Source organism: Populus trichocarpa, chromosome 15 (genome assembly GCF_000002775.5).
Source record: "Populus trichocarpa isolate Nisqually-1 chromosome 15, P.trichocarpa_v4.1, whole genome shotgun sequence".
In the NCBI taxonomy this organism is placed as follows: domain Eukaryota; kingdom Viridiplantae; phylum Streptophyta; class Magnoliopsida; order Malpighiales; family Salicaceae; genus Populus; species Populus trichocarpa.
In genome coordinates, this window is record NC_037299.2 from 8,091,444 (window position 1) to 8,107,369 (window position 15,926).

At 32.4% G+C, this 15,926-nt stretch overlaps 2 protein-coding genes across 2 annotated transcripts; both read right to left on the bottom strand.

Annotated features, from left to right (window-relative positions):
• Positions 1-4,519: 4,519 nt before the first annotated feature.
• Positions 4,520-6,065, bottom strand: LOC18105749 (presenilin-like protein At2g29900). The gene has a single exon (XM_024585993.2). The coding sequence runs from the start codon at positions 5,898-5,900 to the stop codon at positions 4,581-4,583; it is 1,320 nt and encodes a 439-aa protein (XP_024441761.1). The 5' UTR covers positions 5,901-6,065; the 3' UTR covers positions 4,520-4,580.
• A 4,770-nt stretch (positions 6,066-10,835) lies between these two features.
• Positions 10,836-15,115, bottom strand: LOC18105750 (glycerophosphodiester phosphodiesterase GDPD6). The gene is made up of 9 exons (XM_024586946.2): positions 14,919-15,115; positions 14,669-14,756; positions 14,174-14,370; positions 13,695-13,878; positions 13,425-13,499; positions 13,061-13,170; positions 12,524-12,742; positions 11,887-12,042; positions 10,836-11,281 (listed from the first exon to the last, which is right to left on the bottom strand). The coding sequence occupies exons 2-9, from the start codon at positions 14,679-14,681 to the stop codon at positions 11,036-11,038; spliced, it is 1,200 nt and encodes a 399-aa protein (XP_024442714.2). The 5' UTR covers positions 14,682-14,756; positions 14,919-15,115; the 3' UTR covers positions 10,836-11,035.
• Positions 15,116-15,926: the final 811 nt, after the last annotated feature.

The window sequence follows — 15,926 nt, forward strand, 5'->3', positions numbered from 1 at the left end:
TTTTTAAAAGTGTTTTTAGGAGAAGATATTATTCAAAAATAATTTAGAAAAAAATATTCTAATGGTCAGAAACTTTCTAGTTTATAGATTTTTGATGGATAAGAAAACTAGAAAGACATATCATCAATCAATTTTTTTTAATAAATTCTATACTTAGGTCGAACCTAGCATGCTTAGTCCAAGTGTGTGTTGACTTAAGAGTCCAGGTCCAAAGTGCAAACTTGGCTCGCAACTTCTTTTTTAAAAAAAAAACTATGGTTTTCTTTTTATTTTACTTATTTTTATTTAAATTATTATGATTGTTTTCTTTTATCAAAACTTGTTTCCTTCAATTAAAACTTGAAATAAATTTAATTTAATTTTTGTTTTGCTAGAAACACATTTTTATAGTTATATTAAATGTTTATTTAAAATTATTTATTTATTATAAAATGATTTGTTTCTTTTAATCTCACACATCTTTAACGTTATATAAATAATTTATACTAATAATTTTTTTGTTATTTATAAAATAAATTGCAGTTAAAAGGTAAAGATTGAATAGTGAGATTTATTTTATATAGTTTTTATAGAATAATTGCACTTTATTCTGTGCATGCCATCTCACCCAAGGAAAACAAGGATATAGTAATTGCTTTTTTCTTTCTTTTTTATTCAACGAGCTAGTTTGTCATTGATTGAACCTAGGTAATTTCTTAAGTGATTATAAGTACACTCCTTCACATCAACTTGATACATTCAAATAAATTTAATAAATTCCTCAAAATGATAGAATAAATAATACAGCTTTGATATCAACTAATATTATGAAAATAACACAAAAAAAAATAACAATCACAATCAAAATAGAATTATGTCGAGTAAAATTCACACAAAAACACTTATTTGAAATTTTATTATTCAATGTTTTATCTAAACAAAACTCAATATTACAGCTCCTTTAAGTTGCTTATATACTAAGAAAATATTCTAAACAAAGCTTGAAAAATAAAAATAAAATGAAGTAAATGGAAAAAAATAATTTTAAATCAATTAGAAAAATATTACAAATTATAAATAGTAATTTCTAAACCTTATTTTAAGATCATTCTAATCTCAAATGATTATGAAAACTTCTAGTATCTCCTAGCAAAATTTTAGTCTAATCAAATAAATAAATCAAAATTTATAGCTATTAACATAAAGCTAAGTGTTAAAATAAAGTCTCCTATATCAATAAAAATATTTTAAATATCAAACCACTAGTTTCAATTCGATAATGACAATATAGTTACATAAACACGTGAATTTACTTTAATCCATAAATATAATTAATGCAATATGATGTAATTAAATAAATATGTTGTAATCATTCACATATGTTTGCTAATTCTTCCTTTAGTTGAAATTGTTCCAATCCAAGCTTTTAAGCTTTTAACATTTATGGTGTTTTTACATGATATTAATGCAAGCTCCTCGCCTAAGCACACTAACTAAAACCAAGTTAAAAAACATGCCAAATTATGATATTTTTGTTTCTACATTACTAGTTAATGATGTTTCAAAATTCAATATGCTAAAAAATGAAGTTATTTGGTGTTTGGATGGTGGGTAATCACACGTTCATGTCAATATTCTTTTCTCTAGAACTCAGGAAGTAGATAGTTGATTGTAGAGAGCTTAACACCAGCAAAACAATCTATTGTAGTAGGGTTTAGGGACCCTTAAATGATAAAGTCAGTGACTTTTTAGTAAGTATTGCAATAAATGAGAGAATGAGCTTTAAATTCCAAGAACAAGAGTTTTCGTTGTTTTTGTATGATAAATACTCTGAGAATAAAAATACAAATACATAAAGAATAGAAATTGTGAATATTTATTTGAGTGGTTCATGGGGTATTTATAGCTCATGAACCTTGTTATTTTTATTGGTATGGGGAGGCTTTTTCACCTGATAGTATTAATAAGAGATAAATATCTTTTACACAATATTAATGTTGATGGAAATATTGTAGGTCCTTAAAAGACTTTCTTACACCTAGGGGTGTAAAAAGACGAGTATTCTTGACATTAGCATTTTATGTTAAAAGTCATTATAATAAATGAACGAAGCCTCATGGCCCAACATGGGATCTATAATGATCGTCAGGCCTATACCCACTTAGACTTGGCATGATGCCAAGCCTAAGGACAATAAGTGTGGTAGCTTGTCGGACTTATGTTTGTTTGGGCTCAATGCGTAACTGAACTCAAGGATATTGGACTCGACAGCTCGTCAGACCCCTATATACTTTGACTTAACATGCTGCTGAACCTAGGGACACTGGATTTGGTAGCTTGCCAGACCTATGTGTGCTTGGGCTCAGCGCCTAACTAAACTCAATGACGTTGGGTCTCGCAACTCGCCGAACTCATGTGTATTTGAGCTTAGTGCGCAATTGAACCCAATGATAATGGGTCTGATAGTTCGTCAAACTCATAAGTGTTTAGGCTCAGCATGTAGTTGAATATAATGACGGTGGGTCTAACAGCTCGTCGAACTTATGTGTGATTGGGCTTGACGTGCAGCTGAGCCCAAGGATAATGAGTCTGGCAGCTCACCGGAACCATGTGTACTTGGGCTTAGCACGTACTGAACCTCAACTCGCTAGATCTATGTGTACTTGGGCTCAGCATGTAGCTGAATCCAAAGATGTTAAGTATGGTAGCTTGTCTGACCCATATGTACTTTAGACTCAGCACATAATTGTACCCAAATATGCTGGGTCTAACAACTCACCAGACTCATGTGTACTTGGACTCAACACGCAGCTGAACCCAATGATGTTGGGTCTTGCAACTCGTCAAACCCATGTGTACTTGGACTTAATTGCAGCTGAATCTAATGATGCTAGGTCTTGCAACTCGTCGAACTCATGTGTACTTAAACTCAACGGATAATTGAACCCAAGAACCCTGCATCTCACGGCTCACCAGAGTAATGCATGTTTAGGCTCAACGCGCAATTGAACCATATGATGTTGAGTCTGACAGCTCGTCAAACTCATGTCTGTTTAGGCTCATACGTAACTAAACTTAAAGACATTGCTAGACCAATGTGTACTTGAGTTTGCTAGACCCATGTATACTTGGGATCGACATATAGCTTAACCCAAGGATAATAGGTTTGACAACTTATCAGACCCCTGTCTGCTTTGGTAGCTCACTAAACTCATATGTGCTTAGGCTCGGTGCATAGCTAAACCCAAGGATGATGGGTATGGCAACTCACCAGATCTATCTCTACTTAGGCTTAGCACATAGCTAAACCTAAGGACGTTGGGTCTAATAGTTCATCAAACCCATGTCCGTCCAAACTCAGTACGTAGCTGAACCTAAAGACATTGGTTTGGCAACTCGTCAGACCCGTGTGTTTTTAGGCTCAACATGTTGAACCCAAGGATGTTAAGTTTGCCAGTTTGCTAGATCCATGTCTGCTCGAGCTCAGCACGTAGCTGAACCCAAGGATATTGGATCTAGCAGCTCACCAGACCCGTGTCTACCTAAGCTCATCACATAGCTGAACCTATAAATATTAGGTTTGGACGCAAGTCAGACCCATGTCATTTAGACTTGACAGGGATGTTGGGAATGAACGTAAACCCCTTTCCTATCATTAGGTTATCACTTTGTCTTTTACCCTTTAAAATTTGAGTTTAGGCTAAAAACAAAATTTCAAAAATAATAAAAAAGAAGTGTCTCAACTACAATTGAAAGGCAAACAAATCCTAAAGTTCTTTGCAAAATATCAAACCAAAATTTGAAAGAAACAAGAAAATAAAAGTAAATAAAGAACAGATATACGAGGAGGAAGCTCAGGAAGGTTACGCACAATTGTATTCTAGTTATCTCAAATAATAACCAAATTTCATAGTTACTAAATATATATACATATAAAAAGAAAAAAATAATATTCCCAGAAAGTTGGAAAAAAAGAGAGTTCGAGTAACCTTTTACATAGTTGATCACCGCTGCTAGAACGCCAAAATATCAGCCGATAGTTTGAGTTGGCAAAGCATCTGAGGTATGAGGTATCTATCAAGCACAGAACAGTAAGAACTTCCTATATTGCCTCCTCAAATGCAGCACAGAAAAGCAATATAGGAATGTCTCGCTAGAATGTCTTCTGTCTTCCAATTCCCAGTCATATTTATATCTGTCATTCCATCTGTTCCACATTTTCCTCCCGTGCAATTGGTGCTATCCATTTATGGAGCATCTGGCCACCTCACATTACTTCCCTTTTACCCTCCCTCGCTGTGATTTAGGACCAGATCCATTTTCCTTTTTTTTTTAGTTTATTAACAGTGTCTGTTATTTTCATGGTTAAGAAACATTCTAAATTTGAAAACGCATCCCCTTGAGCCAGGACAAACCTCAAATGGTAGATTCAGAGGCTTTGCAAGTCTCATGTTTCTACAATGTGTCCAATTCTCGAGGGAATGATGAATTCCAAACATGCAATTACATGGAAATATAAAATTAGTTGCAACAACAAATCGAGTTCCAAATAATGTATTTTCTATGATGAAGTATCAAACTTCAATAACTTAATTATATTGCTAAAACATTACAAGGTTCAAAGAACATTGTACAACAAAAACTTCAAGTAATAGCCGAGTCAAGAAATAAAACAACACGCCTAGTGCAATTGACACCGGAAGAGCTGGCAAAGCTTTCTGATAAAACGCCAATAGCATCAGAGTAACTCCCAGACCTGCTATAATAGCAAGATAGCATGCATATACAGTCATAAAGTCATACATAGCTGCTCTCCCAACTAAGACGCTGTAAAAGATAAAGTCCCCCAGCCCCAGTTTGATAGCACCAGTTGACCCCAACCCAATACCTTCTAGCAGCAAATTCTCCCTGGATGCAGAGTTTTCCTGTCCGTGCAACTGAACGCTCGTCCTACGATCAATTAATGGTGCAGAAAGCTCAGCCTCCCTTTCCAAAACTTGCCCTTGTTCAGCTCCAATCAATATTCTGTCATTGTGGTCACTACCAATTGAATTAACTGTGCCACGAGTCAAGTTAGAATCGACAACAGACTCAGAATCCAAACTGAGATTAGAATTAGTCTCAGAATTCAAATTCTCATCAGAACCATTTCCAACACTGCTCCTTTCTCTCCATACCCTCCTTCGAACCACACCATCCCTTGAGCCTGAATCATGATTAGTCACGGGCCGAGCTTCATAAACTAACGCAGGGATATCTTCATCCCTAGAGATTGCAAGCTCTACCAGGATCCTTAATGGACCAACAGGCAATAAAACAGCAGCAAGATCATACAATGCCAAGGCAACCAATAGTACCCAAGTAGTCCATTCAGGCAAAAGAGTAAACCAATAAGCAACTAAAACCCCAATAACAACCAAATACCCTTGTGTCACAAATATAGCCATTTTTGACATGAACACGGCCAAAACACCCACAGAAGCAAAGTTGAACAAAATCACAAGAAAAGTGATAGAATCAATGGGAATATTAAAATCTCCGATAAGAAACAAAGCAATCTCACCACCCATAAATCCCAGAACTAAAAAGGAAGAGAAACCCATGTAGAGTTTCAAGAAATGAGTGCATCTGAGGTAAAAGAGAATCACCAAAACAAAAGTAACAAGAGTGATTATAGCCACAAAGATAAGGGAGTTGATAAGGGCACCTTTGAATTTGTCCCAAAAGGAGTCAGATGTTGTCTCATTGTAAGCTATGGTAGCTATGGTGTTAATTGATGAAGCTGAAGAGGAGGAGTCCGTATTGAGAATTGAAACCAGAACCACCACCAGGAACATGCAGATTGAGACTGGTGTGATGATTCTGACTAGTTCTTCACCTAAAGAATCAAGAACACTTTTGGGTCTTCGGTTTTGAGCCATTGAATTTGAGATTTTTTTAATCAAGTTCGGGTTTTGAGGTTTGTGATTTGATTTGAATTGGGATTTTTTTCAATTTTGAAGGGTAGAGCTCGAATTTTATTAGGTCATTTTGGTTCTTTGGGTGGGGAGTTCCCACATGATAGTGATCATGGAAGTGAGCTATCGGCCGTTCATTTTATTGATGTACCTACACATGACTGGTTGGATGGATTTTTATTTATTTATTTATTTATTGTTCACAAACAGAGGGTCGTTTTCTTGTTCCACAAATTGTCCTCCAATAGCCATTTGTCCGTGCTTTGCCTGCTAATCAAATAATTTTTTTAATATATTTTTTTATAACAAATGAAAGAAAAAGTTTAAATAAAATTTCAAAATTAAAATATTTAATTTTAAAAATAAAAAAAATCTAGTTAACCTATAAAATACGTTATTCAGGTTATACATCTCATTGAATTTAACATATTTTTATTTTTAAATTTTTTTTCGTTTCATTATACAGAAAATAGGCTCATTAGACTTATTTTATATCAAATAATAATTAAAAAAAAAACAAAATAGAGGCTATATGTGGGAATGAAATAAAAAAAATAACCCTAACTTTTTAAAATTTTTATAAAAAACTTAAATGTTTTTTTTAAGCCAAATAAAAAAAACATTGAAAAACAAACAAACGATGAAATGATGTGTTTATTTTTAAGGAGTTAAAAACACATTAAATTAATAAAATAAAATAAAAAAGGCTAAGTGTGTAGGCCTACCCACACGCCTGCTCGTAAAAGGTCAAGCCCGCACATCAGGCCCATGAAATAGACAAACAACATGTTATCCATTTTTTAAAAAAAAAATATTAAAAGATGGATGATGCGTCGTCCGCTTTTTAATTAAAAAAAATTATAGATGACGCATTGTTTGGTGGCTAGGTGCGTGAGCATACCCACGTGTATTGAACCCTATGTATTTTTTTCTTAAAAAAATTTATTTTCAACTCATTTTGACCCAAAATATCTTGAAAACACCCTAAACATCATGATAAACTCATATTGGCCTCAAAACCTATAATCAACCCGAAACTAAAATCTTCGCGAGCTCATATTTTTTTTTAGATAATTTGAAGGTGAAAAAACACCTACGTGAAGCTTCCCTCATATAATGAAACCCTTTAACACCAAGATCAACTATTTTGGTGGCCAGAATCGATATCAACAATAATTTTCTCTTTCTAACGCTACAATCTAATAACTTTCTCTCTTATCTTTTAAACCAGGGACTAAAAAGTAAAATAAAAAATTTGGGCTAAAATTGAATTTTTTTTTAATTGGAAATCATAAGGACTCAATATTTATAAATAAAAAAGTATAATAATTACAATGAATATTTTGCCAAAAGTTTGAAAAAGCCAATCATTTCCTCTATTGTTTCACTTTAGTCCCTTCTCTTTCAATCTTACCATTTCCTAACAAACCAACTTAAATCGGCCTTCAATTTGGTCATATAAGGGTTAAATAAAAGAAGTCTTAGGACGAAAAGAAAATTGTATTGTGGAAATCCATGGTGCAATACGTGTTGGTCTACAGTGATAGGGGACAATATTTTTCCCACACCTTTTAGTGTTTTGTTAATTAGATAGATAGCATGCGCTACTTCAGAGGCCGAGTCAAACTTTTTCTAATATAGAAAAAATGCTCAAACAATGATAGTGTTTTTAAAGGAGTAAGAAAAACTTAGTATCTGGGTCATTGATTCGAATAGGTTCAATAAACTCAGTTAATTTAATAATATAATTGTCATAACTCAATTTTAGGTTTCCCCAAAATTTCTCATTTTTTAATGTAAAAAATATTTTTCTTTAAAAAAATGAAGAACAAAAAAAAAAGAAAAAATAATAATACTACAGATCAATCAGGCATGCACAACTATTCAAAATGCCAGGTGGATGAACAATTTAGAGTTTTGTTGAAGAAATATTAAAAATTGGATTGAAAATGCGGTCAAGATTGCACAAATAAAAGTTTGAGGACTAACATAGACAAGATTGCAAAGTTTGGCAATTTAATTTTGACAAATAAAGGCTTAATTAAGAAGAAAGTCGAATATGGAAGCAAAATTGCAAATTAGGAGAAGCCAAGGGTTCAATTGAACTTTAAATTAGTTTAATTAGTGCAATTAGGGGTTTAATTGGAGAAATATCAAAGGTCAAGAGTTGATTCGGGTAAAAATTGCAAGGAATAAAGATACAAGGATCAAAATGAATAAGCATTAGGTTCCACAGGTTTTGATTGACTTAATTAGGGATGAATTTATAAAAATTAAAAGTTTAAAGAGTGAATTGAAGACTGAATTGAAAAAATATAAAACTAAAAACTATTTTGCAAGAGAAAGCCAAAAGTCCATCAAGGGTGTGATCCGTTTCAAATTCCTATAGTTTATTTTGTTGTTTTGACGCTCCTCCCTCCCTCTCCCATTTCCATTTTTTTATGCATCTCTTTCATAAGTCAAGAAAGCTGGCTATCATTCACTTAAAATCCGTTTGTTTAGCAGTGGTGGACTTTTGCATATTTTAAACAGTTTTTTATTTTCATTTTTGTGAAAAAATAAAAGAATACAAAAATGTTTTGCATGCATATTTAAACTTTATAACAAGTTTATAAAGTTCATTAGAACTTGGCGGAAATTAAGGCATACCTAAATTTTCAAAATAATAAAACCATCAACCTTATCTTTCTAAATAAAAAATATTTATTACTCATGTTTGAGATAAGTGAACTCATAGCGAGTTGTTGTCTTGAACAATAAAAAATAATAACACAGTTCTCAAATATTTTTCTTAAATACAAAATTTTTAATTCAAATTTTTACTTATTTATTTACTAGTACCAGAGTCACAAGTATTCATATTTACTAATGTTGAAATTAGAAATACTCTCAGTATTCACTAACGTTAGAGTTATCAAGAATATTATACATTTTCTTCATGCAGTACTTATCAATACTATAGTTGAACATTTACTGATGTCAGAGTCAAGAATATTATAGACAGACCATCAATAACATAATTCAATAAACTCATAATAATTTAAGATAAAACCAGCAATGCAATCTATTTAAATGGTGATAGTGTCTTTCCTTTTACGGAACCAATCTCATACTATAAAATCTTTATTGACCAGTTAGGGTTTCTAATGATCATAATATTAGGTGGCGACTTCTTAAATTAAAAAACAAGATGCCAAATATTTGTTTTTTTTCCTAATTTTTAAAGGTTATCCCGATATCGGGTGTGATAACGATTATAGAAAAGAAAATGGCAATAAAAAAAACCAAAAAAATAATGACTAATTGAAAAAATATAAATGCTTGCTAATATTATGCAAAGATACCCTCTAAATATTCTTAAAATGTCTCAATTATCTTATTTGATAACAAAAAAATATTATAATGGGATAACCTCATAAAAAAAAAAACAAAATCTTAAGCTTAATTACTAGCAAATCAAACGTTGAAGGATGAATTAAAAAAAATATCAATTTTAAAAAAGGACAAAAAAACTTGATTCTAGTCAACGTGTCAAACTCGCAGCCCACTTGTTTGGGATAACCCTGTACAAAAAAAAAAAACAAGGAAAATAATGGAGGTCAACTCTTAAGTAAATTAAATAATGGAAAACAAAACTGGAAAAAAAAACTTAAGTCAATTAGGGTTAACTAGATTAATCTATGATCTGGGATATGAGATTGAAAAAAACCCCATATAAAATAAATCAACACAAATCACGAAGCTAAAGGCTTAATAACCTAATGTCATCAAATGAAATTGAATTTTGAAAAAACTAAAATCAAATTAGGTTAATCTTCAAAACACAAGACCTGAGTCATGAAGGGAAAAATAAAATAAAAAACAAAAAAAAAAACAATCGAAAGAATGATAATCAAATCTGATATAAAAATGAAATGAAGTAATATAATAAGGGATGAAATTTAAAAATAAAATAAATCATGAAAATGATAAAAAAAAATAGCAATGAAATTAATGGGGACCACATTTGATATATGAAAAAAAAAAACTAAAAAAATGATAAAATTGAACTAAAATTTCAATTTTATGAATATTTCAAATAAAAAATAATAATTAAAATAATATGGATCAAATTCAAGGGAAAATCAAATTGAATGGTTGGTTTGAAAAATTAGAAGTTTGGCATGGGAATCAAGGAAAGAGAAAAAAAGAAGAAAAAAAAAGATCATCGACTCTAACATGCCACCCACGCATGGATGAGCAGTTGAATAGATTCCAACGCTGCCTCGAAAGCTAGTGTTTGGCTGCTGAGCAACGATGTACATGCCACTCGAAGTGTGCTAGCAACACCCAAGCATTGACGTGTGCATTGTACATATTAGCAATTTTTTTAATAATATTTATATTTATTAAAATACTAAATTTCCTTTTAATACACTTGTTTATAACAAAAAAAAACCTTAATGAAAAGATAAGAAATCCCTTGAAAACCAGTTCAATAAAATTTTCTTTTAAGATTTTTTGTTTAGTTAGTTCACTATTTTGACAAAAAAACTAAAAAGACTAAAACACTCATGTATACTAGTTTTTTGTTGGCTTTAAGTGTAATTAAATTATTTTACTTTGTTATAAAAAGTATAAAGACTGATTTAACTCTAATGAATTTGATAATACAAATTGAATCTTATGAAAAGATCATTTTGCTCCTGATTTTCACTCCATTGGCTTTTACTGTCATGCTGGTCTTTTTAGTTGACGAGACCATAATTATTTACATGGTAATGGAAAGAAGTTATCAAATGAAGGAGGAATGCATTGCAAGTCCCTATCACTAAAATTTCTTAGATTTTCAATTCAATTTGCTATGAAATTATAAAGATTCTTATAGCAAAAAGAAAAGTTTTTTTTCTTAACAAGAAATTATTTCTAAATTAAAGACAAAATAATTTAGATTGATAATTCAATTCATTTCTACAGATATTTTGAACAAAACAATATATTTAAATTCAAAGGTTTAATGTTTTATTCTAAACATACAAATTGTAACAGATTATTAATTGAATTCAAATTTATTTAAATTTATTTAACAAGGAATAAAAAGGTGATACATTCGGATCTCATCAATTTTTATATGACGAGATTAACAAAGCTATTTTATGCAATAACTTTGATGCACTGTTTTCGTCACCACCATCCTTAGAGAGAGGAGAAGTCCATTCCTGAAAATTATGGAGGCTGCCTGTGAAGTCTGTAAAGAGTCCATCAACTCGTATATTGTTTAACCAATAATCATATTCCTCATATGGGTCTTGGTGGAAGTCGAAGTGTAAGAATTTGTTCTCATTTCTGTAAGTGTAAGGGTGCACCTGAGTTCAAATCAAGAACACTGGTGAATGATTATGATTACGAGTATATGGAAGAAAAAAAGCAGTTCAATATCATCGTCGGAGAAACTGTGAAACTGAAATGAACCAATGCACTTGATTTTGCTCTTATGAATAATGGAGTTTGGCCATGCATGCAAGTTATTTAAATCATGATGCTAGTAAAGTATAAAATATATAAAATGACGGCAGAAAATCAAATTGTATCCGTTACTCTTTTTTCCTCCATAATCACACAAATATTCCAATGCTTATGGAGTTCTACATGCAACGCCATTAATTTCTTCATAGACTTGAAAGCATCTCCCTTTCAATTCTAACCTGGAACGTGTTCTGTTGCAGCATTTGTTGTTGGCCATGTGTTTAAGTTGTGTTCTCATCCTAGATGTCTTCATTTGAATAAACTTTACAAACTGTGTTAGAAATTGCACCTGGTCTAAGTGCAGGGCATGTTGCTTTCCACTTTAAAAACTCTATCACCATATGGCCTACTTAATTTATGTTAGAAATTCCTTGCAATTATCGTTGCACATTTTTATATCACCATATCATCGCTACATGAAGATAAGAACAGAGGCGAGGTTTACCTGTAGATCATGGGCATGTGCTCTAGCAACAAGATTTGAGGGTATTTGCAAATAATTTTTCCCTACAGGAACTATCGTATCCTTCCAAGGTCCAATACCCACCACATAGTCCTTGATGTAGTCTAGATAAGCATCGGAAGTGATTTCCCAATATGACTGCAGATTGTCAATAGCATCATTTTGCATTAGAACTTGAAAACTCGAAGTGTTTAAAATGAAAATTGAAATCATATTGCATCGATCAGACAATTGAGATCATTGCATATAACAGGTCCAGTTTTTCACCACAAATGGGTCCAGTCTAGTACATCCTTCCTGTGGAATTTAAAGGATCAGGTGATAAAAATAATTTGTACAGAATTTCATGGAAACAATATACAATCACATGTGAATGTTCCTGTTACATATATAAATTACAGTGTTTGTCAACATCCTTATGAATGAACCCCCATGGGGTAGAGTAATTCATATGATTCCACCCTAATGGCAATCTGTTGAAAACAACCAAGGTCCAAAAGTTCTAGTATTTTAGAAAACTGTTCTACAGGTATTCAATACAATAAATTATACTGTACGTAAAATGGTAACAAAATTAACTATGAAATTAGGGGGAGTTTGCACTAGAGGAAACACAAACCTGATTAGTGTCTTGAGTTGGAATGGTAACATCATCAATCAGGAAGATTTTGGGCGAGTCTGTCAGATTTGATATATATACAAGTGAAGTTGGAGCGAAAGACTGGATAAACAATGGCTGTTTCAGCCAATTTTCAGACATATATGAACCCCTGTATCCGTACTTCTTAAGTATCCCCACAAACTTGTCCTCAAATTTCTTACCATCAGGCCATTTCACCTGTTGTATTGTTAAGAAATTAGACAATGTGCGTGATACTCTAAAATAAGTATATCACAACATATGATACTATCAAACGTCAATACACCCCACATCCCATGACAAAACAATTCTCACATAGTTGACGTCTCCACATGGTTTTCTAGTGTGGATTCATGCATCAGATATGATGCTGGCACAAAAAAAGAAAAAAAAGAAAAAACCTGGATGGGAGATGAGTGGCATCGTAGGAATAGGAAAATAGCGTTATTCTAATTAATCTTAAATGCAAACATATAATTCTTATCTATTAGGCTGATATAGTGAGAAATTTCTTACATGCTGGTTTATGAGAATCGGATTCTTAATCTCTGGATATATTCCAACAACTCTTGGTGCATCCAGTGCAATTGATATGAATTCTTCGAAAGTGATAATAGGAAACATTCCTGAGGAACATACAACAAGAGAATGTAGTGAGTTATCTATGGTTATTTCATGTCCTAAGGGTAATACATTTCTGTAACTTTCATTGACAGGGCACACAATGTGTACTTAACATAAATTTAAAATATAGCCTGTTACATGTTGCAGATTACTTCCAATAACATAAGCAAAGATCATTAAATTGTTGAGAGGTATGATATGAATTCCTCATCCCCTGAGGAACCATGACATGGTTTAAGAACTGTAACAAACTAACCATTATATTGTTGATCCCGGAAACTATACCTCTGCTTCACACGTAACAACTTCAGTTCTGTCAAAGTGAAATCAACTGCAAGTAATTGCAATAACTTCAGTTTTTTCCCCAACTAAATCCCATGTAAAAACAAGTTGGTAGAGAATTCAACAAGACAGGGAATAAAAGATAACACTTGGGCAAACTTGCTGATTTAATTTCTGCTGGGTGCTGATGCATAAGCTAACACAGTAACAACATATAACCAAAGGCAGAATGGATAAGAGTTACCGGTGAAGAAGCCAGTGGTGTTGACCCCTTGAACGTCATAGGTTCTTTTACGATTTGCAAACTCCTTATGATCTGCAATGTCAGTTGTGTCATCAAGGGTAACATCATGGAAGCATATAAGAACCCCATCTTTGGAGGACAGGATATCGGTTTCTATGAAGTCAGCTCCCTCCTCAATGGCTCTCTGTAGAAACAGGTCATAATAAGGAACATAAGCTGGGAAAAACATGCGCGTCAAGCAAAACAAGCAAAAGTTTGGTAAACAAGTGCATCACAGCAAATGATTCATCTAATATGTTTGTGCATAAACAACATTTTTTTGTGGCTGAATGAGGCATGCCAAATCAATGCACATAACTGAATGCTTGTTAATCTTGAGACAATAGATTTATTCCCAGCTCTCGACATGAAAAGAAGTAGGTTCAAAAAATCAAACGTATGAAAGTACAAAGTAGATTAACTTGCACGCCTATACACACCATGTATGCAGCAGAAGTTTCTTCAGGAATCTCTCCATTTGATCCTCGATGAGCAATATTATACGGTCGAGAAGTCTGTAGAGGCAGTCTATTACCATGGCTTACTTTACTAGGGAGAGGATAGATAGGCCTCGCAGCACATGCAACTACGAGTGATAGAAATAAGATTGGAGCAAAGCCAAAACCAAAGCCTGAGCCTGCCATTTCATTCGTTACAAAATAAACAATTTATGAATTATATCCATGCAAATAAATAATAATTACATACATAAAGCATCAATGAACAATCAGTTCCTGTGGTTCCCATTAATCAATGAACAATTATCTACATCGATCAGTTGGTGTTACTGCTCTCAAAACCAAGATCAAGATCCTCGCTCATCAAATGCTGCTTCATTTAAGAAACCGAAACCAACCAATATATGAAAAAACAAAATAAACAAACTGAAAAAAGAAAACCCAGAAATGAATTGGAGATCTAGTCTTGAAACTTACAAGTTGAAGACATGTTTTTGGCCTCAGCTTCCTTCCAGTCAACTCCTCTCTCCCTCTTTCTTCGCCAATAAAGACACTGTGATTTGATCTGTTCTTTATAACCACAAAAACAAACACACGTAACACGTGTGTTTATTTTGATGATTAAGGTTGTGATTGAGGTTAGATATAATTCAATTATGCATAAACTTCAACCACAAAACCTAGGTTTTTTTGTTTTTCTAGATTTTCTATGATCCAATACACGCACCTCAATCTATATCACAAAAACAATCTCACTCAAGCATTGCGTTGTGATTTTCCATGCTATGGGTCCCCTTCCTCTCTTCTTAGCAAGTCAAAATTACGATTCTGGTGATTTTGCCAGAGCGATTCATTCTTGGCTGTGGATCTATACTGGAACCAAGAATATTCCTCGTAGAATGAGGATGTCATTGCTAAATGATTGACTTCGTGACAAGGGAAGATTTTTTTGGTTTCCGGACAACAACGCAATTCCTTAAAAAAAAAAAACAAAAAACAAACCCTCTAATTCTACAAGGTCAAGGGTAGGGGTTTAGATTTCATACCTAATTCAGGAAATATGCTAATCTCTTTTATGGAATATTGATACCATTTTCCTAATTAAAGAGTTACTTTTTATTACTTCACTTATAACATTGATTATATTTAATTAGGAGTGAGAAAAAAACCAAAAAAATCAATTATACCAAGAAAGCTGGAAAAAAATAATTGAAAAAACTGAACCGTGAAAAAAAATCGATTAAAATTTTAAAAAAACCGACCGGTTCGGTTCAATTTCGGTTTTATAAGCCTGAAACCAAAACAACGAAACCGAACCGAACCCAAACCGGAAAAAAACCGAGCCAAACCAGAAAAACCGAGCCAAACCGGTTTGAACCGGTTTTTGTCCTAAAAAACCAAACCGAACCAAAACTGGTCGGTTTAAACTGGTTTCGGTTTTTAAAAAAAAAATTCAATTTGGTTATTTTTTTAAATAAAAACCGAATCCAACCAAAAATAATTACCTCTATATTTGATATAATTTCATTATCTATATTTTTTTATATAAAAAAATAGTCTATTTATTCTAACAATAACATAATTTACACTGTGTGTGTGTAAATTTAATAATATCACACGTGATAAATATTTATATAAAATAAATATATTTAAATATATAAATTTATTTTTGAAAACGAAACGTCAAAATAAAATCTAAAATGGAAATAGTACATGAGAAAAAAAAATCATTTTA